The sequence below is a fragment of the Apostichopus japonicus genome, chromosome 9, assembly GCF_037975245.1.
Source record: "Apostichopus japonicus isolate 1M-3 chromosome 9, ASM3797524v1, whole genome shotgun sequence".
Taxonomy (NCBI): domain Eukaryota; kingdom Metazoa; phylum Echinodermata; class Holothuroidea; order Aspidochirotida; family Stichopodidae; genus Apostichopus; species Apostichopus japonicus.
In genome coordinates this window covers 1,013,212-1,036,757 of record NC_092569.1, presented here as the reverse complement: position 1 = coordinate 1,036,757, position 23,546 = coordinate 1,013,212, and the positions used below count along the sequence as shown (strand labels likewise).

Sequence of the window (23,546 nt, the reverse complement as noted above, 5' to 3'; positions counted from 1 at the left end):
CTTTGAAATTCCACAATTTGTGGCTACCGTGGCATTTTTATGACTTTTAAAGCAATTAAATATCCTACTACCTTTATATTAAAGGCACCCATAGACTCTACCCCATAGAATAGAAAATAAAAACAAATAGGCTATAAAAGCACTGTCTTGTGGAGTAAAGTCACCTTAAAAATGCCAAAATATTCAGTTAAGGTATTTTTTACAATAACATGTGATATTTTTAGTGATAAATTGCTCCTAAACTTGCTTCAGGGTACTTGATTCTTTCAGAGGTTATTATGCCCAGTCCAAGCAATACAAAATAATGATTGCAATGCTTTCATGTAATGTGCTAGCTCAAAGTTGCTATTTCATGCTGTGATTCAGCATGAGGAAGGGTTTTTGATGCAAACTTTTTACCAACGTAACCATGTGAGTTTTTTTTTTATAAGTATAAGGTCCTACAACTTACTAAATTTCAGGGTCCTACCTTTTTTCAGTATTAATTTATGAGGTTGTAAAGTTGCTCTGATGTATAAAGGGGTCATCTTTGACAGCCAATAACTCAAAACGCGTCGCGTTGAAAAATATGATTATTATTGCTAGAGGAGATATAGTATCACCCTGTTTGTACAAAAAAATTAGGAGGGTGTTTTACCTTTCTTATTAAAAAAAATCCTTAAAGTTTGGGATTTTCTAAAGTAAACATTTTTGCCTGTTTTGCTGTTCCACATGGTTTTGAGCCTGGGTATTTTACTTCAAGGTCATTCAATTCAGTACTATTATGCAGATTTCAATGTCATTTAAACATAATAAATATTAGCAATGTTCTGTCTGCTTCTGTTAATTCACTTAATTAAAAGACATTACTGTTAAATGACTGTCCATCAATACATACAAAAATCATGAAAATACCAAAAAGGCCACAGTGGCAGCAAATTGTGGAATTTCAAAGTGTGATAATTTGGCCAATTTTGAAGCAGTGCAACTGAAATTTTCAGAATATGCTTATTTCATAATATCCAAGCATACAAAAAAATTGGTCATTTGTAAAAGAGGTTGAACAACGACATACTCCAAAATTTGGTGATTTGATGTGAAATGACCCATAAAATAAAACAGAAATATATGTACTTTTTAAGGGAAAAAAGGGGTAAAAAAAGAAGCCAAACCTACAAGACGTATACTGTTAATTTTCCTAGCCCAATTACCAGAGGTGCTATGCACATATCTTTGGTTACAGAAATAAAGTACTTATCATTCGAATGAGACATCATTAATGTCTTTTGATCTTTTTTTTACCACCAGGTAACAGATTTCCTCAATCATCAAGTGTTTCACAAAGGTCAAATCTGCCTTCCCAATCGTCCAGGTCAGAGGTCAATACATCTTCTCCGGTCGTAGAGGATGACTTATTAGACAGACTATCCCAGGATGAGCTGGACCAGTTGGACGGACCCAAAATGGATACATCTTAACGTAATTCAGGAATATGGAAACGGGAAAAAAAGAGATTAATAACTATATTCTCATGTTTGAGGTTGAGGTTAATGTTTCTAAGATTCATGTAAATAAACCTTAACAGTTAATGAAATAAATTACAGCCTGGACTGTAGCATGCAAAGTGGGTGGGCTACCAAATTGTGGTATGGTCAGACCAGCAAATATTTTGAAAGCAACCACCTTTCTTGAGATCAAACAGACAAAACCTAATCTTTAGTGTATATACATAGCAAGAGACGTTGCCTCTGCCACACAAGGTGCTTTAAATAATAAATTTTAAGTTGTTTCATCAGTTTCTGGCAATTTACTCAGTCCCATGTTTGATTAAAAAATGTTTTACAAATATGATCCAATCTGTGACCACCTCCTAGAATACACACAAAATGGTTAAATTTGAATTTAGTAAATGGTTAAATTACTCTTTTACAAAATAAAAATAAATACATCTCAGAACCATTCTTTAGAAAAGTATTGATTGTGAGACTGCAATTCAGGAATTATAAGAATGTTACTCTCCAGCAAGTCAGCAATAAGATTCTTCACCATCTCAGTCTGCCTTAATGGGGTTATTCTTCAGGGTAAATGGTTTGCATGAAGAGGCAAAGTGCTTTAATTCTTGTATTTATGTGGTAGTATATATCTTACTGCTACAAATTTGCCTATAAGTTTTACCAAAGAAATATTCTTTGTGATACAAAGTGCGGTAGAATTATTGAAATTTAAAAAAATGTTGACTAGTCCAAAGTGAGGATCATCAATTTTTCCATCACCATTCCTTCTTTCTAGTTCCTAGTTCCTTTAAAATTCCTCTTCTTGCACAGGATACGAAAGAGAAACACTGGGCTTACCATTTTCAAGTCAAAAACTCAAAACCAGAATGAAACTAATGAGCAAAGGGAGTTGATTCCCAAACTTCTTCTCCAATGTGTTGCATTTTCGAATTTAAGCCATCTTCAACACATAGAGGTACTATTCTCTGTGCAGATTCACAGAAATTTCACCTCTTTGTTGGTAGATTGAAGAGAAAAAGACCAACAAAAGAATATCCAATTCCTGACTTCACAAAGATAAGATGAAATTGTTTTTTTCTTTTATTTCTTTTCACCATCTGTTAGATATGTTACAATAATAGTTTGGAAAGAATTGTGTACAACTGTTGTGTACCAACTTAAATCATTGTAAAGATACAGAGTATTGTTATTATTTCTAATAAAAACTATCAGGTTATGGATAAAGCGCAAGAATTTGTGTTTTCATTTATGTTAGTAATCGACGTACCCTCCCCATCGACCCCCCCCCCCACCACCCACATTACAAGTGAAAGGATAGCTATAAAGTGGTATTTTATTGATCTGAAACAAACACAAATCCATTGCTTTTCTGCTTAATGAAAATCATAAATATCAGACTTATTTTGCCTCAAAATCTTGCTACAGACATTATCCCACATTTACGAATGCTTTTATGAGGGCGCTGTTTCACATAACACTGCGTGACATGAAGAACACAACTCACTACCTAGCCACACACGAAATAGATTCATATTCTGTTGATTCATATATTATTAACAAGCTTCAAACTTGTATGCAAAAAGAACAAAAGTAATATTAACTGTAACTTTACAAAATAAAATCTTACTTTTTTGGAGAGAATCTGCATCCCAAACCTTGATAAGGAATGTAATGTTACATGCTTAAATCTGTACAAAATTAAGGTAACCTCATCACCATGGAAGAAATTTACAAATGACAAATTCCTGTTCACATAACACATTATTACTTACAACATAGAAATCCACTGCTTTTGTGTGAGATGATAGGACAGGCAATATTCAATGGGGGGGGGGGGGGGGGGAGATGATTTATTTTAAAGAAACTTATTTCCACACCTGTGAGAGATGAGTAAATATTTAGATAATAAAACTTGACAAGAAAGGTGGGAAAGTTAATTTAAAATGTATTAAAGAAATTAGAGCAAACCATGGAAAAGTAATATTTCAATTCTCACAGGTGAAACATCAGCATTTTGAGATGGGTGCAATGAACTTTGGGTACATGCACTGGGTTTAAGCTTCCATTATCTTTATTTTATGTCTGCTTTTTAAAGGATCGCTTCATCATGGATTACTTTAGGCAGAAGTTAAGCCTCTTTATACAACACCTAATTATATTCCTGCCATTTGATTGGTCAATTACTCGTCGATTGCATGCAAAATCCGCTCTATTGCACCCTATGAAATAGAAACCATGTGTTATACTTTTTTGATAGCACTTTTTTCAATCGTAAGAGAGCAGAGAAACCTGTCTGTTCAAAAAAATCTTTTGCATGAGTGCATTTTACATCCAATTATATCCAAATTTGAAGGTGTTGTATAAAACAAATAATGAATGGTTTCCATTCGTGCAATAGTGCAAATATTTCATTCCGAGTTGAATGGAACAAATAACATCTTTCAACTCATGAAATATTTGCACTATTTGCACTCATAACCATTCATTATTTGTATACTATTTCATAGTCTGATAAGGGAGACAAATTAGATCTGGAGAGTTTCTTAAATTGGTCAGATGTCTGGATTACTACTTCCAGGGTAAATTACTGACAAAGTCAGCTCCTCAGCATAAGTCGTTCACATTAATACATTCAGGGCACCTTAAGCCAAGTGGGAGAGGGGTTAGGGGTCTAGCCCACCGATAACTTTCACAGTGAATTTCATATGGGTGTGCTCCTGCCACAGACATTCCAGCACCATTGATGATTTATCTGCCTCCTGCCCTGCTCTCCCATCCCCAACCCCCTCCTCAAACTCATCCCTATGTCAGGGGTCCCTGCCATTGTTCTATAAATTCTAATAACCCTACTGATAGGAGCTCCTTAGCTTTACACCTAAACACTCAAACATCCTCTGTATTATTGATAAAATTATTTTCTTGTTGGCAGTTTTCAGCAACATCTCATCTGTAAAAATACTTGAGAAAGATTAAGTTTTTCCCTTCTCTGTCAGCAAATTGTAGCCATAACATTTTCAGCTGTGACTACGAACACTGATATATCCAAGCCATTTAAGGGTGGACAGTTATAACAAATTAGTTTTATAAATTATAAATTACAACAAACAAACACAAAACAAAACAAAATAAAAAATGATGTTAGTTGACATTTCATTGGTCACTTTCCACACCACTACTCTTGAACAAAAGTTGTTTAGACAGTCACATGACATCAAAGAGACAGTACCCGGGTAAGAAGAGATGCTTTATCTGTGACTAAGATTCATGGATATTATGTTTCTAAAATAGTCAAATAATACCACAGAGAAAGCAATTTTATAGATCAGAATCATCAATCCCAGTTCTCCCATTCGTCTGATTCATCGTCTGCATCCAACGTCTTATTTTTACTGGCTAGCTGAGCATTTTTAATGTCTTCTTCTGTAATCTCGATATCATCAAAATCTTTTTCCCATTCGTCACCGAGGCTGGACTCTACAGAGAGGTAAAGAGACAAGAGAAGGGTGGTAAAATGAGACATTAAGACAACTTTTAGCTTTATTGCAAAACAGAGAATATTTCCTTTACTGATGTGGTCTGCGTGTTTGAGATGCACAATGACTTGCATGCAGGTAAATGATACCACTTTAAATACAAGATGATGAAATTTGAGAATTTCAATATGGGTGAAAGAAATTTGAGAAAGATAACCCTGTTTTCAAAGGTTTGAAGTGAAAAAAGACATGGATGCAAGAGATAATGATTTTGTAAAATGTATCTGATTAATATGCATTCTGAAAACATTAATATGAATGAGTTCATAGATAAATACACTGACTTATCCACGCCCCCATCAGGAAATATTAATAAGACAGTTGTTTGTTGGTGAAGGATGTATATGGGTAGGTAGTGTGTTCTTTTGTTCATGTAAATGCACTTTCTGTATGATACATATCCTTACAATGAAGCCTAATTTGTGATAAAGAAGGTGCTAGATACAAAATTATTACTATGAGGGGAAGTTTAAGGGATATTACGGTGGTAGCCAATATATGAAAAAACTTTAACATTGATTTGGAAAACCCTATACATCTTTTCTTTAACTTAGTTGAGTGAATGTAACCTATTTCTGCTGGCTAAATCAATCTTTAACACCTCTCATGTAATTGCATCTTTCTTTTAGAAATATTATTTTCTTTGGATAAATTATTAAAATATATACAGAAAGACAAAAAGCCTTTTTTCCAGTTCAATTGTAATGATGACATCATTCACCTTAGACATAAAAAAACTCAAAATTTTAAGATTTAATATATCTCCATGATAGAAAATGCCAAGAGGATACGGTTTTGACCTGAAGAAGCAGAAAAGTTCCAGCAAATAAAAATATTCCGGTAGGCAGGGGTAGGAGCCGGGGGGGGGGGGGCACTGGGAGCATGTGCCCCCAAATTTTTCCAAAGTAGCAAATGTGCCGTACTGGCAATAAAATGTGCCCTTTGAAGAAGAACTGTCTTTTGGATATCTTAAGCCTTTGCTAATTTTAATATTTTAGTTTAATTATTCACGTGCACCATGATAGTATTGATAGCATACTAACACATCATATATATTTAAGTAATATGGCCGGTGTGTATCGGTTTATAGCATAACGAGTGGTGGTTGTGGAATGAGAAAGTGCCCCTCTGATGTTGTACCCCCCCCCACTTTTTGGAAGCTTCCTACCCCCCTGCCGGTAAGTACAGGTTTGGCAAACAAACAATCTATTTAATATATTAGTTGTCCATAAAAACTACATTTGACTGCACATTGTAGTCAACCATTGTTATTCCGATTAACCTCTCCAGCATGAACTTGAGGATCATTTCACTTGCAAGGATGACAAGGAAGTGAGTAGTAGTGACCTCAGCCTAGGAGGAAGGACTCATCCCTCCTTCTTACCCCTCAAAATAGTCACATTCCTGGCTGTTCCAAACATCCACAAAACACCAGACAAAAAAACTTAAACAAAGGGACACAAACCCAAACATCATCTCTACCTGACAGCATTTTGTGAAGACCAACTCCCCCAAACACAGATAAGAGAAAGTTTTGGTCCAGGAGATTTTAAGTAGTGCCTGGTAGTTGGCATTTTGTAAGTCATAGTGCCCTTTGGGATCTGAAACCTGTCTTTGGTTTTCTTTCAATATTTTCAGGGTGAAATGCTAACACTGAAACCAATGCCATCAATAAGTCATGTTTAACTGCTTCAATCATTTAGATTCAGCATTTACAAAATCAACCTAAATTACAGAAAATAAGCATTGTAATAAACAAGGAAATATTACAAAATGAAGCACATGTGTTTCGATGATGTCATATTTAACCTTGATCAAGTCTTTATCCTTTATTAAAGGAAGATTTACTCTGTGGTATTTTCCAGATGGAATAATATTTTTTCCAGCTGTTTGAGGAATTTGATGACAGTTGTCTCTATCACACAGATTCATGATGATAGGGTTTGTGTCTCCTGGCTTTGGAGGGAATGGGGTGGGGGGGAGGAAGGGAGGTGATCATGACATGTGTCTCTATCACATACAACAATAACTATGGATGGATTTTTCTCTCCTGTTACCAGTGTTTCCTCTAAGAAACTTCCCATTGAGTCAAAATGGCTAATATCTGAATATTTGACTCACCCCGTCCTGGGGGAGGTGTCTAAGGGTAGGGGTAAAATTATTTTATTGAACCAAAAAAAAACCTCGGTCAATGTTCATGACTTTTCAAAATGTTACATTTTGCCAACAATATTAATACCAGGGGCGTAGCCAGGATTTTCAAAGTTGTAGGCACGACTATCTGAGCGGGATGCCACCATCGGTTGTCAAAGATTGCAGATTTTCTTGGATATTTTTATATTTTATTTGCGACACAACTTGAGCGATTAAACAGATGGCTAGGTTAGAGTTCCATGTTGACTTAGTTTGAAGTTAGGCTACCATGTGGTCGGAGATTTTTGGGGATTTGAGGTTATTGCCGCTGGTACTGAAATTGCTTAATTGCCGTAATTTGCCAGTGACTGCGCGGGATGTTCCCGGTGATTGTGCGCGACCCTCCCGCACTGCTTCAAATTTGATCAAATGTGATGCGGGATTGTGAGAACTGTTTGTGCGATTCGCGCTGCTACTGCAAACCCTAGCTAAATCAAAAAGCATGTCACAATTAAATTTACACAGACACCTGATATTACGAGGGCGATTTTCTTATATTTCTTTTTCGTCCTCACAATTGTGCTTTCGGAGGGCTTTTTTTAGCACTTGATAGGGCGAATCGCCCATCACCCCCGCTTATTTCTGACCCTGTTGCAATGTAATGTAAGGTAGGCTATACAGATATTATATTTAGTACACTGGTATTGCGAACCATCGTAGTGTAGGCAATGCATCAGTGCACGTGCACGTTATGTTATATGATTTAGCTTTACAGCAATCGAGCTAAATCTATGTGACTGTATAGAAAAACAGCACTACGGTAAAGTTAACGATCGCAATTTTCAGTAATAATTTCTTCACTTCAAGTTAAAGTTCTGAACACCATGCCTTTGAAACGTTTTTTTTTCTATTCACACTGTACAAAATTCAGGAGAAAATGAAACCCTCTTTTTTTCTCTCTCTCTGAACGTCAGTGCGTCAAATCGGCAAGCCATTGCGTCAAAATCGCGTCATAGCGGCTTAGCTGAAACACTGCCTGTTACCCTCATATTTGTGATGGGACTAAAGCCATACAGAGGAAAGTATTTTAAGAAGATGTCCATAATGATATTGTCCACCCCCTGTCTGTTGATCCCTGCAACGAATTGCCGGACTACACCACATATAGATGAAGGTAGGGTGGGAATAAAAGAGGAGGTTAGGATAGGTTTACCTTTTTTAATACTGCTATCCATTCCAGATTTTTGATCCCTGCAAAAGGGATTGGGGTGAAAGAGGTGGGAGGGGGAGGTGGGTTAGGTTTACCTTTGTTTCCACTGCTTCCATTTGAAGACTCTGTGGGTGATCGGTCCTCTTTTCTTTCCTCTTGAATGTTCTCCTCTGGTTCCAGGGTCAGTTCCTTTACTCCATCTGTTAAGTCAGTTTCTGCAACCTCTGTTACTGTTACCTCCTCCTCTTCCTTCAGAGATGTTTGAGATGTACTTTGAGAAGAAGATTTAACACTGTTATCAACGATCACATCAGCTTTATTGTTCGTATCTACATCCGTTTCAGATTGAGTCCTGTTTGGTGTTTCTTTAACATTTAAAGTTTCCTTTTTATCTTCCTGTGGTGGATCAACATCTGCTTTGGGAGTTTCCTTGCTTTCCATCCCTGCAGAGGTTGCTGTGGTTTCTTTCCTTACCTCTGGCACGGTATCCCAAGATTCATCTACAAAATAAAAGTGAAAAAGCATTTGACTTTTACTCGTTAAGTTTTTGTCTACTTTTGAGGGATTCATATCAGAAAAGGAATGTCTTGTATTGAAAATGCTTTCAGACTAAACATGTCCCTGCAAAGTAAAATGCTGTTACCTTTCCCATTTATGAGTATTCCGAGAATTAAAAGAAACTTGTCATAACCACTATTAATCCCACAGTTTTCACTGTATTCCTTGATTCTAAGGTAAAGAATACAATCCAGTATCTAATCACCTCAGATGCAGAAGTAAGGGTGGGGGGGGGGGGGTGAAGTTGTTTTGCAACCTATCACAGAGCAGAAACAAATCTTATTTCCCAATTAACTATTACCATACTTTCAAAACCACAAAGGACATGACCACACCCCATCATACTCCTCAGACAGACACCAAAGGGAGGTGAAGTTTTTTCAAAAACACATCAGAGATCAGAACCAGACCTTATTTTCCAGTTCACAATTAAACCAGAAATACCAAGACTATGAATGACAACAGCAATGTTTTAGTTTTCTGTTGGCTTTTAATGACACAATTAAAATATACAGATACAGAAAACAATAAACAGTAAAATTAGACAGAAAGAAGGACAGTGAGATTTAAGGAAAGAGGAGATACTATTGTCTGTCCATCTGGTTATTTTAAACATGTGCTTAGTCTGTTTTGTTTCAGTTCACCTTTGATGGAGATCTTGATAGGATTGAAACCTCAGGCCCTCAAGCTTTGATACATTTATCTACTCTGGCCTTATTCAGTAAATAAACAAATTTTTATTTTTATTTTTTCGTAAATGGATGACTTAAGGCAGAATTTTACTCTTTATATGTCATAACTCAAGAAAAACCAAATTTGAGTGATAGCAATAGTGAGAGTTTCTGTCGTTTTCCGGTTTTCAATATACTCAGCTTTAAGTTGTGCTACATCTCTGAAAAGCTCCTTTAAGGTTTAATGCGTGATAATGTCAGCTCTTCAGCGCAAACCTGAATGTTAATAACCTTTTTTAGAAATTCTGATAATTCAACCAAAACACATTATTTTATATTAATATTAAACAACAGAGCACCGTCGGATGACAGTTATCACTACTTGTACTGATTTGTAATGCATTGTAAGTGTGTCATTCTTAACGTGCCATTGTAAGCATGACCTTGTAAGCATGTCATTGTAAGCGTGTCACTGTCAGCGTGTCATTGTTAAGCATGTCATTGTGAAGTGTCTCATTTTAAGCGTGTCATCGTCAGCATGTCATTGTGAGCGTGTCATTGTTAAGCATATCATTGTGAGCGTGTCATTGTTAAGCGTCTCATTTTAAGCGTGTCATTGTCAGTGTATCATCTTCAACATGTTGTATCATTCTAAGCATGTCATTTGAGGCCATAAAACTCTATGTTATCCCCCTGTCTTCCTATAAGCAAGCCGAAATACTTGTTTTTTCTTTCTACGGAACTTTGAAGAACTTGAAGGATTTGATGAGAACGCAGAATAATTTAGTGTTCACCTGTGTAGCAGTTTTGAAGGCCCTTGACTTTTAACCTCATTAAATACTATGCTTTCTAGGTACAAAAACTGCTATTTACACATCTTTGCACTTGTAAAACAATTTGCCTATTTTGCTATGTGATACTGGATATATTATTCCCCAGAGAAGTGGAACATTCGTAACGTATAAATACACCAGTTTATTAAACAAAACAAAATCAACTACTGAAAGTTACCTTCATCTCCCCATCCCAGATCCTCCTCGAGGTGTTGGGATGATGTCATCTCGGCACGCTCCTTAAGAGCGTTCCTTCTGGCTTCATCCTGATCCAGAAGATGAACCTTGTAGAAATATCTGCTCCAGAATTCTCCGTGAGAGACAGCAGCTGGCACCTAATCAGCCCAGAAAACAATAAATAAATTCAAGTAAACAATGGAATGAAAAGATGGTTGACTAGGAAATAGTTCAAATGATTGAAACCAGTCCTATACAAAGAAGAAAGCTATTAAGACCATACTTTTGGGTAGATACACCAATTCTAATTGGTTGCCAGAAACCATAGAAATGAAGGATTCCTTGTATTGAGTTTTATCTTCTATTGCATTCCAGTTGAGGCTGATCTTGCATTGCATAAGCATATATTAATAGCACTGTTTCTATTAATCTCAACATTTTAAAAACTATAAACTTTGCAGTTGCTATACAAAACTCAAACAAATACTTTATTTATTTATTTATTTAACATTAAGCGGTAAACTCGGTTAACTTTAAGCTAATCTCCCCTGAGGCCCTAAATATACGCAGATGCAAAATTATTGCTATGCGTAGCATTTCACAAATGTTAACGACAAAGAGAGAGAAAGAGACAGGGAGAAGGAGCTACGTACCAGTTTTGTGTAGATGGATCTGACTTGTGAGTTGGCAACTAAGAGTTCAGAGATGTCACCTTTCATGTCCTCAACATTGAATGATTCTAACCAGTTTTGATAATCATCTAGTGGATCGTCTGGTTCATTACAGTAAGTAGCTGGGTCCACTTGCATGGCATGAAAACGAGCCTGAGGAAGATAAAAACATTGTAACTAGATAGAGAACCATATCACATAATGGACTGTGGTGACGTATTCACACCTCAACATACCTGTCATGAAAAATGTAAAAAATATCAGTTAATGGTTACCTTTCTCTGGTCAAACACAATCCTTGACTGGTTATATTTGTCTGGTTACACACAATCCTTGAATTCAATGAAATACATTTGTCAAGTCAATCCCAATCTTCTTAATGGTAATTTTTTTTTTTTTTGGCCCAACACTATCCTTGCATTGTTGATTCTCAACAAATGTTACCCATGTCTGCTTCAATGCAATATTTTACTGCAACCAATACTGGTCTAATATTATCCTTTCACAGCTTTTACCTAGTAAAGCAATCCTTCAATGGTAACCTATGTCTGGGCAAATACAATGCATGCCATTGCATGGTAACCATTTGTCGGTTCCAACATACTGTCATGGTTACCACTGCTTTTTCAAACAACATTTACCTTTGTCTCACTAAAAGCAATGTGTTTAAATGGTAACCTTTATCTGGTCTAACACTGCCCTTGAACTGTTACCAGGGGCGTATCCAGTATTTTCTGACCCAGGGGGCGCGAATTACTATCTAAGCGGAGCGCCACCATCGGTTGGCGCGCAGCGTACAAGAAAATTTCTGGTTTTGATACCCCCTAGATCACCGGAAATGGCACTTCTCTGGCTTGAAAATGACCAACCAGATGTACACTTTTTGCCTGAGAACCAAGTATTTCCCAATAGTTTATTTCCATCCATAACCTTTTTTAAGATTGTCTGCAGTCACAAATCATGTTCGACTCATCGCATGTCCTGTGGATCGTTGCTTTTGTGGGTGATTCTACGTCGCGGCCCACAATACCTGTCAGCCCCACTTTTCAAGGTTTCCCCCATCTACATAAGACATTTCGTTGTTTACAATTAGCATCCCGCGGTATACTGCGCAACTTTCACGGATTGTACGGTACAAGATTGCATGCGATGTAATTACTGATGCTGGCTTATATAATACTGACGTTAAAATGTTGAACGCGCGAAGCGCGCGAACATTTTTGGTTATGTTTTCGGGCAAGTCGTTACAGCCCCCAAATCAAATTGTGCTCCTATGCCCGTGACTTCACACATAGACAGTTTTGAGGCTGTTCATCCTGGAACGGCATTTTCATGCTCATTGATATGATGTGATATCTGCTGTTTGCTTTACAAATTCGAGCAGGCGAGTAGCGAGGAATTTGCCAAGTGAGGAGCGAAGCCTGTAGGCAAGCTATCTAAGCGTAGCGCCACCATGTGTTGGCGCGAAGTGTACAAGAACATTTTTGGCCGAAAATGCCTCCCAGATCGCTGGAAATGACACTTCCCCGGCCTTGTAAGTTGCATCTAAGCATTTTTTATTTTGAAATTACTAACGATATCATAAAAAAGTATGCTCAAGGGGGGGGGGGAGCAGGGTCTTAGCTAGCAATGCGTCTCGCCGTCTTTGAGACGGCTAGATCGAAATGAAAGACGGCCGAATTTGAGTGGGACGGCTTTTGAGACGCCAATAAATGGCTCTGTAACTCTTATTTGTATGTACTGCTCAGTCAACGGGCGCCGCACGTTTAAAATGATGACAACACTGTGAAATAATCACTGAAAAAACCCTGACAGTCGATCCTTTCGTTATAACAGCTTGGAATACAGTCCAGTCAACAACACAATATAAAAACCTACACTCAATAGCCAACCACCTAGCTAGCTAAAAAAAAATCGTTTCGTCGCGTGATCATTTTCGCACACCCGTGTATTTGTATTTATTCTTTCCAAGCTAGGTGTTGTGTATCACGGTACTGTGGAAAGAGTGAGCTAATATTGACAGCTCCTGCGATGTTTTCCTTATATACCTGAAAAGGCAGGAGGGAAAAGTTTTGCGTCGTAGTAACGACCATGCAGTCTGTCTGGTTTCAAAATGGCGCGAAATTTCCGATTAATTTATATTAATGTGTTATTGCGCGGGTTCGAGAAATCATTTGTCAGGGCAATACAATAGGATGTATGCAACACAAGCCGGCGACGCGGTACTACCCGGTTCCTAATTTATTACCCGAATCCTACGCAAAGTGTGATTTTTTTTTGCAAACCGATGGTTAGGCAGATTTTCCATTGACCAAGTTAGTGTGGTGTAAGGCTACCATGTGGTCGAAGATAACAGCAATAACGAAAGTATTCTATTGATATCTTATAACTGCGTCACAATTTCAGCTAATAAACAGACGGCTAGGCTAGATTACCCCCATTGACTTAGTGTGATGTTAGGCAACCATGTGGTCGAAGTTGTCGAACGTAACAGCAATAATGAAAGTATTCCATGGATATCTTATAACTGCGTCACAAATTCAGCGAAGATGCAGATGGTTAGGCTTAGCTAGATTTCCATTGACTCAGTGTGGTGTTAGGCTACCATGTGGAAGAAATGATTGATTCAATCGTTTATTTCATAGAAGGAGAGGTTGACAAGGAATTTTACGAGATGTTTATGGGTTATAGACGGGATAACAAAACAATAATCAGCGCAAGTGGCTTTTTTCTACGCGTTTATTCCAAATGCGATCAAATTGCGCGAATCGCGCAATCTAGTGGCTAATGCGAACCCTGGGCCTGCATATAAGATAGTAGTACTAGTAGTAACTGTTTAAGAGCTAAATTGGATATTTATATGGTCTGATCCAATAGACGTGGAGAGCAAGCATAATCAGCGGCGGCAGTGTGAGCTAGTAGTAATGTTAATTATATGAAGTACAGTAATTAACAAGTTAATGAAAGAAACAAAAGCAAATAGAAATTATTGAGGAAGGAATTATCTTACACCTACGTATTTGAACATGAAAACATAAAGTAAGATATTTTTCACCGTACCCATTTTGTTAGAAAATAATATACATTAGCCTATTATTTTAAAATCAAAATGTACTACGAGCCACTGACATCAGTACTAACTACTAGCTTCAACGTTAGTAGTCAGTACCGTGACAGTAGTGCTACTCGATGTTGAGCCTAGGCCGTTTTTTTTTGTACTAATATTTAGCATATCGAAGTGGCGATCACATTTTCATTCTGGGCCACCAGAATTTGGGGAAAATTTGGGGAGAATTTGGTGACCGCATTCACTGGGGAATGAAAAAGGGTTGAGTATGATTGTTACCATGGTAATATATGAAGACATGAGCTTTTTTCGTGGATTTCCTTGATTTCTTTTCTACCTCCGAAATTTACATCTCTCAATTTCCGTTAATTTCTAACAACATCGTTACTGTATCATTTGATCCGTCATTCGCATGTTTTTCATTACCGAATCGATGCATATCCAACCTGCAGAGGGACAAAAACTATTATCCTAACACACTGTAGCATACGCAAACTGGAGCTTATACCGCAAATTTTTCTCTGGATTTTCATAACGTTCCCAACATTATTGCAACGATATTTTCATAAATTTCCCATGATTTTCAAAATTTTTGTTATCATTAGAGAAGTGACAATTGAGGATAAGTGTAGTGCTGTAGCTGCTGAATATTATTCCAGATTAAAACAGACCATTGTGTACATTTTATGAACAGTAACATTTTAAGTATGGGTCGCCATGATTGAAAGAATCAAGTAGGGTGAAAACGACAGGCTAGGCATGTGTCTTCAGTGTGCATATTTTGGCGTGAAACTTTGCTTTTGAGTGTTTTAATCAATTTAAAAATCTTTATAAAATAGGCACCAAAATGTTGTCTTTAAACCTCGAATTTCTCAGAGCTTCTGGGGGCTTGGACCCCTGTACCCCAACCGGGGCGTTGCCCATGGACCCTACCACAGGCCCTAAGGCATGCCCATGGACCCCACCTATAACTGTGTCGCTCTGCAAGCTGACTGACGCCAACGGCGTTAGTATAGTATCACCTACAAAGTTCAGTGATTTTTTTTTTACCCCAGGCTCATCCCTGTATGGATGACATTAACAGAATAAAGGCATATACTTATTAGATACACAGTAGGCTATATATTGTAATATATCAATTACTATAAGCTGTTTTCATGGTGCACTTTTGCACCTAGTGTTTTATAGCACTTTTTATGTTTGAATTCCCCCCAAAAATCATGATGGCTTAGGTGTTTTCACAGCTTTCTAAGCATACTTTTAACCCCAATTGTGTCAAATAAACCATTGATAGGGGCTGGGCTTCCAGGGGCCCTAAGGCGGGCCCCTGGACCCCACCCGTTATAGGCTTCGCGCTCGCGCAGGCGCCTTCGGCGCCAGATGGATAGTCTCCTGAGCACTCAGTAACAGATGAGACACCCTATTTGAAATTTCTGGCTAAGACCCTGGGGGGGAGGCGGTCGCCCCCTTCCCGAAATGCGTCATGTTCCCCGACGACACGGTCGAGTTCGAGACCAGCCACAGTTGGTTTCATATAGCAGGTTTCATATACACACACACGCGTTATGATAGACCATATTTAGTATATATGTACATATACATTAGTGAGAGAGGACAAAATGGAAACGTCAAAAATGGAGTTGACGATGTTAGGGGTAGGGTTAGGCACACGCCCCTTCCAAAATCCTTGATTAGTCACTGGCTACCCTGTGTATATAATAGGGATCAGCGCTGTAATGATGTCACTGTTCCTCTTTCTCTTCCCGGTGTCTTGGCGTTTTTCTTTTACTCCCTCTTTTTTTCTCTCTTTCTTCTTTTTCTTTTCCCTTCCTTCCTCTCCTCCTCCTCTTTTTTCCCCTCTTTTTTCCCTTTTTTCTTCTCTTTTTTTCTCTCCTCTTTTTCTTACCCGGGGGGGGGCGCGCGCCCCCAACGCCCCCCCTGGATACACGCCTGGTAACCTTTATCTGGTCTAACACTGTCCTTTAATAGTAACCTTTATCTGGTCTAACACTGCCCTTCAACTGTTACCTTTATCTGGTCTAACACTGTCCTTTAAAATTAACCTTTATCTGGTCTAACACTGCCCTTCAACTGTTACCTTTATCTGGTCTAACACTGTCCTTTAATAGTAACCTTTATCTGGTCTAACACTGTCCTTCAATTGTTACCTTTATCTGGTATAACAGTCCTTTAATGGTAACCTTTATCTGGTCTTACACTGTCCTTTAATGGTAACCTTTATCTGGTCTAACACTGTCCTTTAATGGTAGTTACCTTCATCTGGTCTAACACTGTCCTTCAATTCTTACCTTTGCCTGTTCATATGCACTTCATTATCTTATCAACCACAATTCCTAAAACGATTACCTTTTCTGACCAAACACAATCTTGTTATAGATTCTCTCTTCCCATTCAATTCATTCAATGATTTACCTTTGTCTGGTCAAACACATGTGAATCCCTGGGGTGAACGATGTACTCCTCCCCGGTAACATTCTCTGGTGTAGCTAATGTCTTGGATACATTGGTGAGAAAGCTAAGGAACCCGTCTCTTAGGTGCTCCGTGGTTGACTTGTCTTCTTTCACATCTTCCTCTTCATCCTCTGGCTAAAATAATCAAGACAAAATACTTTAAACTCTTGCAACATGAAAAGAACCAGAGAGCCAGCAGCGTTGGTTGAAACAAATCGGGCAAGAGTTTGATATGTTACAATCGAACCAAAATGACATTTTGAGTAATCAAAAACATTTTCCTATATATGGATTCAATTATGAGTATCACTGAATTAACATGTTTATCCCATGTGGATGGTGGCTTTTATCTTCTATTTTCAGAAACAAATCAAAACAGCCAACACAAGCTTATTCAGAAATTGTCAATAGGAAAAACTTTGATTACTGAAAGAAAGGCTGGTCGCCAATAAATGAATTAGTCCTAAAACCAAAATACTCCAGTGAAGATGTTACAATCGAACCAAAATGACATTTTGAGTAATCAAAAACATTTCCGATATGTATGTGGATTACATTATGAGTATCACTGACTTAATATGTTTATCCCATGTGGATGGTGGCTTTTAGCTTCTATTCACAAAAAAAACAATACAGCCAACACAAGCTTTTTCAGAAATTGTAAATAGGAAAATCTTAGATTACTGAAAGAAAGGCTGGTCGCCAATAAATGAATTAGTCCTAAAACCAATACTCCAGTGGCAGGAGAATGGTTTAATGTCTAAAATTTACTCCAAGATGCTAAACATAAATTTTGAAAATCAGAATAAATTCTTTATAAGCAAGAGCTTTAAAGTCTTTCATTTTGGATTTCGACATATTTTCTATTTCTAGATATATGTTGATACTAAAGTTCCATTACAATATGTGATTAGTCATTTCACATTATGTAGTAATAGGTCACCATATTGAAGTTTTCCACATAGCATTTTCACATAGGAATATGTCATAGTGTCCTGTGTACCAGTTGAAGACAATTAATCAAATTCACTAATTACTTGTTTTTACAATTTTTCCTTTGATGTGAATATCAAGATACAGGGGTTGGGGGTATCATAGGTTATTCAAGTGAAACCTCATTTGAGTTTTAAATGGTGGGTTTCAATAAAAAAATCTACAGTACGTTGAGATTTGAGGGAATTTGCCTCAAATCCAGGGACAGCCAGTTGGGACAATTTTCTCACAGTAATACAATTCTATACTGTCCACTCATATCATGCTGCTAAGCACTCATACTGACAGTACAAACAGTTCCTTACCCTTTAACTGATTAAAGCAGGATTATAAAATTATCCCAACTGGGGGAGTGTCCAGGGAGTTTTACAATATGAATATTTATGTTTTACCTTCAAATTCTGACCAATCTTTGAAGCTGACGTGGCAACAGCTTGCGTTGTGTCTTTCTGTATAGTCGTACCAAATTCTTGTATGTCCTTAGACATCTGTTGAAGAGCTGCAGAGGACTGAAATGAAAACCAGTAAAAATTAATTTACATTTGAAAATATTTTAGGCTGTCCAGGGAAGCCCCTTCTGAAAATTTATGACAAATTAGGAAACAAAAGAGAACTGTAACAACACAAAGTGGACACAATCATCCTTTCACATCTGTTTGACTAATCTTAAGAATTCTTTAACAGAAGCAACAGCCTACTTGTAGATTGTGTGAAGGATTGAATGGCAAGCAGCCTGTTATATATTTATTTTTTTCATTTCTTTATTCCAGTATAAATTTACAGAGAAATTTATAAATAGGATAAAAATATAACAATATACAAAACATCAAAATACAGGTTAAGACATATATAATCTATGAAAAATGTTTAGTGTCTTTCATGTCATCCATTAAATACAAGGAGGGAGGAGAGATGGGAGTGGGTGAGGGGAGAGAGGAACACAAGTCCAATCACATAAATACTTATTATACACAACAAAGTCAGTTCTGATTGCTATTAGAGCTTGCTAGGATTAATAAAAACATCTGGAAAATGTTTTAAGTAGTGGTTAAGTTTCAATCCTTACCTATTTTATTTGGACACCTGCAAATTCATCTACCCAACAAACTAACAATGCATTTCATACTCAAATTGTATTTAAATAGTTCCGTAGAATTTAAAAAAAAGAATCCTGTACCTTTTCTTTAGCTGCTGTTAGTATGCTACCAAACCATTCACTTGATTCGCTACTCCACCATGACTCGCTGGGATCACTGCCTCTGAAATAAACATAAAAAATAACATTAAAATTTGTTTATTGTTGACTACTCTCTATAGAGTTTTCAGGTAAAATGAACACATAAAAGCAAAAATTTACAGTATTCGATGTGTCTTATATTTTGATATTGCGTTAGAACTTGGCCACTCTTGTTAGGAGGCAGGTTTGTAACATCTGTGTCATTATGTCATACATAGCCAAGTACATAATACTTTGACATGGCTCGAGTACTGCATGTATGTGGTTACAAACATTTGGGTGTTCCCTAATGAGCATGTTACTATTAAACTGTTTAGTCTCATTCAGAAAATTCAACAAATTTAATATCTTTTATTTCTCTTGTAAAATCTGGAAATATACATCTCATTCTATCATTCCTATTGTACATAGTGCATCCCAATAACATGATTTGTGAAGATACCATACCTTTTCCTGAAATGGATGAGTATGGTAAGACTAGATTGTGAGTACATCCATGTAATATATGTGCAGCTTTAAAGGGATATATTCTCTTGACTGAAATTGACTGGTTTTTCTTTTCTGCACCTAAACCGACATCCACGTAGCATGTTGTATGCCAAAGTTATCAGTTTTCAAATGTGGTGTTTTATGATGCATCTGCCAATATTAGCATAGTGAAAGATGTCATCACTGCATATCAGTTTAAGTTTTTGTTGGCGTTTCTTTATATTTAACTCACTTATTCACAGGCAAAATTAATATCTGTAAAAAAAAAATGTGTTTTGATAATATTCTCAATTCTAAGAATATCGACAGTTCAGTTACAAGCATTCTTAATCAACTACATTTTGAGGAAAAATCAACAAGATTATAATTTTAGGAAAATAAACCAGTTGAAGAACATTTGCCATTGAGACTTCACAGACTACCCTAGGCTTACTGTCATGCACTACCTGGAAGAATCAAGGGTTCAGCCTGTCAAATGTGTCTACATTCAATCAAACATTAGCTTATCTATTTTTAAGGACAACAACTAATAAATTTACGACAGGAACCTAGCCTAGGCTTATCCTACCTAATTGGTATGACTGAGGGATAGGCCCACTTGTACTATATGTTTCCTTTTTGCAGTAGGACATGCTCCTATAGTTAGGCCTAAATAGGGCCTGGCCTCCAAATCCAGATGCGACATAAACGTTACGTAGGCTAGGGTGATGTAGGAAGCTTCTAAAGTATACTAGTATAAGCATAACGTTAGTCCTAACTCAGTTTGGCCTAACCAATTTGATATCAAAAGTAACGTTAGCCTGTAAAGTTAGTCAAGATTTGTACATAAAAGTCTTACCCAGCAGCCATCGCTATTCTTAATCTTCGGATCTCTTTAATGGAAAGTTCAGGTGAGAAGTCAACAAGAAATTGTAGTTTTCGTGAAGGCTGACGCAAGTTATATTGGGCCTACGCAATAAAGAGCTAACACAAATGTTGTTATCTGCCAATGTCATGTGAGGGCGCTGTAATACCAAAACAAAGCATAGCAAGTGGTATGACCCCAGCTACGGTGGCCGAGAAGTTATCCTTCATGAAGCGGGTAAATCATCGAAAATTATGAAAACATGCCTGTAATTATAGACAGGACAGTATGTAATATTAAGCCAACATTACATTAGAGTTATATCATATTTTCACCGTAAATTAATAGTAATATACAGCATAAGGGGCGAGGCCAGATAACCGAGGTATGAATGACATTTGCGGACTGGCCACACGGGCATTTGGACAATGCCCGTTGGACCGGTGGGCTGGGGAGCCTGGTAAAAATTACAACTCATTTTCACAGTTGTTAATAGAATACAGACGGGCTGTGTAGAAATATATTTTTAACTGTGGGAACCAGCTCATGAAATCACCATGTTAGTTAGTCTGTTAGTTCGTAACAAAAGAACGTGCTATTGGCAACCCGTCCGTGCTAATGGATTTTATGTAAGCTTTTTTTTTTCATTTTTTCAAGCATGTTGTCACAATTAAAATGCTTGAACCACTACATAAAATCCAGTCTATAACATGTATTTTTGTCTATTTTTGTTTACGTTTTTAACTTTTCTCAGTTTAATCAATTGTTGCTTCTGGAAAATTATTTTTGGGTCATTTTTAAAGGATTATTGTAACCTACAAAATTTAGATATATAGCACCATTTTCCATCTAGGCATTCCTTAACTTCAATGGGGAGGTGGACACCCCCTCCCATTAGATCCCTCCCCCAGGACGGCTATCATTATGTAAGTAGCATATCAATGAATAATGGGCCGGTCTAGGTGGAAAATGCCCGGGCCGGTTTTAAGACCTGCAGTCCGCCCCTGATGAATGATAGTGTAGAACTGTACGTTGCACTAAATTTAGCGCTATCATGAACATCATATCCCTATGTTAACGAGGGGTTCCCAACCCGATGGTAAATTACATCAATGGCCAATTTTATTGAGAGAAGGATCATGATTTCCACCTCCGCGCTCAGTCGGGGATTTTTCAGATTATTGGTGGAAGAATTAGGTCACTATTATAGCGTTTAGACCTCATTATAAACTTATGATTGAAATATAGGCTTTATCAGAATGTGCCATTTGATGTCTAAACTGACCCCAATATATGGAAGGTAATAACTCACTCAAAATAGAAGCTCATCATTTCTAGGGTGAAAACTTCCGTGGCACTAGCCAGTAATACAAAACAAACATTACGATGGTGTCATGGTGTGATACTAATTTGAAGTTGACACCCTATAGCAGGGTTGCCAGTTTTTCACAACAGGGTCACAAATCGCGTGAATAAAGGGCAAGAACATTTTCGTTCGATTTCTGCCAATGTGTACATAGCCTATACAATTTGGCAGTTGCATTCCCTTTCCATAGGTTGAATCTATGTAGGCTGTCGGCGTAGGATAGCTTTTCAAAAGTGTGGGGACAAAAGGCTTAACCATACCGCTATGCCTATGAAATCTATTTTTAGTCATAAATGGGAATGAGATATTCCAATTTCAGGGAGTCTTCTACTTTGTTAAGCCAATATAGGTTTTTTAGAAGACTTCCTTTCACAATGTATATATTCACGTGATAAAACAAATAAATCAAATCAAATTTCCACACTCCTGAAACGTGAGATTTGTCTACGTTGTCTCCAAATTCTTCCCGCTCGTGGTACCACTTTCTCTCTCTATGTATATATTCCCCTCTCTCTCTCTTCACGCTCATTTTCTCTCATTTGGGGAGGGGCGACTTGTTGAATGGTGGAGGAATTATGATGTGCAGACCTGTGCCGGGGACGGTATCGTTATCATTTCGAAATGACGTCAAGAAGTTTCGATTCTGGTTAGATCAAAAAAAAAAATCTTTAGCAATTTTGCAAGTTTTCATGACTTATTTCGGCAATCGAATGTTCTTTGTTCTCCTTATTTGTTAGTTTTTTATTGTTCCTTTTTTTCTTACAAAAGGCTCCATAAAATTCATTTCTCATCGGTTTTCGTATGATCATTCAATTCAATACACAAACAGGTTTTGGGTATACAAAATTACAGTTAGTACATTTCAAGTTAATGAACGCTATAGGAAAACTAAAGGTTGTTTGTTAAGACATGCAGCAGATATCGACCCAAGTGCATAAGTGCCATACTGATGAGTTAATAAATTAAGATACAACACATTCGTGTGAACGACATTTTCGAGTATTTTATTTTTTATTTTGTTGGAAAGGGAGGGCGTGGATGAGCAGATATGGTGAGAGATGGGAGGGGTTGAACATGTCGTTTATCGTTTTCTTACGTCATGGATTAGTATTTTTATCAAATGGTATATCTTGTCTGCCAAAATAAACAGCTGTAATATACCGTTCCAAAGTTTCTACATCGGTTGCAGGAAATATCTTATAATAACACGAAATACAATTATGCGAGGATCCGTGATGAATCTACTGGAGTGTTGAATTCATATAAAGATCCGGTTTGATATTATTGACTGGAACATGATAGTTGAAAACTGGTGAAAGATTGCCTTAATGGGAGGGGGGGGGGCGAACAATGACTCAAACTCATACAGGAGCAATGTGAATGAAATATAATCATAGAAAACACTAAAACAAAATTGTTATACTTTCAACTAATTTTAAAAAGGAAAATACAATTTTGAAAATAAGAACTTAAAAAGTGTTAAAAGAATGAACAAGAAGAGGTGTTACCAATAACCAAAATTGGTAGTAAAAAAACAACAACAAAAGACAAGAAGGCTACAGTTTTGTGATTTACTGTTGTATATATGTATGTTTAATAGTCTTACTCTCTGTTTATTGTTTCATAATATTATTCTTTTTATAATGACTGTATTTTAGGGCCTCGGGGAAGATTAGCTTCGGCTAACCGAATCACCCTTTTAAAGGTTAATAATAATAATAATGAGGTTTCAATAAACATTGTTCGGCTATTACTCGAACAATTTGAAATAATTGCTTTTTTTTTATTACTTTTTTATT

General features: G+C 37.0%; 2 protein-coding genes across 3 annotated transcripts in view; one reads left to right on the top strand and one right to left on the bottom strand.

Annotated features, from left to right (window-relative positions):
* Window positions 1–3,850, top strand: part of LOC139973243 (DNA primase large subunit-like) — a 76,451-nt gene extending 72,601 nt beyond the window's left edge. For both annotated transcript variants that reach the window (XM_071979783.1, XM_071979784.1), the window contains exon 15: window positions 1,288–3,850. In XM_071979783.1, coding sequence (XP_071835884.1) covers window positions 1,288–1,457 — 170 coding nt within the window. In that variant the 3' untranslated portion in view covers window positions 1,458–3,850. The remainder of the gene's footprint in view (window positions 1–1,287) is intronic.
* On the bottom strand, window positions 3,355–20,536 carry LOC139973244 (BSD domain-containing protein 1-like). Its single transcript, XM_071979786.1, has 8 exons — window positions 20,376–20,536; window positions 18,989–19,070; window positions 18,204–18,320; window positions 16,780–16,953; window positions 11,262–11,432; window positions 10,610–10,766; window positions 8,465–8,869; window positions 3,355–4,967 (listed from the first exon to the last, which is right to left on the bottom strand). Exons 1-8 carry the CDS (start codon window positions 20,384–20,386, stop codon window positions 4,825–4,827), a joined length of 1,260 nt encoding a protein of 419 aa, XP_071835887.1. The 5' UTR covers window positions 20,387–20,536; the 3' UTR covers window positions 3,355–4,824.
* Between the last annotated feature and the right edge of the window lie 3,010 nt (window positions 20,537–23,546).

Bases quoted from the DNA above. Each gene is read 5' to 3' on its own strand.
- LOC139973244 (XM_071979786.1), bottom strand. The intron at 16,954-18,203 runs GTAAAACATAAA...TGATTATTTTAG, and splicing joins AGATTGGTCAGAATTTGAAG to CCAGAGGATGAAGAGGAAGA. The intron at 10,767-11,261 runs GTACGTAGCTCC...TGGGCTGATTAG, and splicing joins GATCCATCTACACAAAACTG to GTGCCAGCTGCTGTCTCTCA.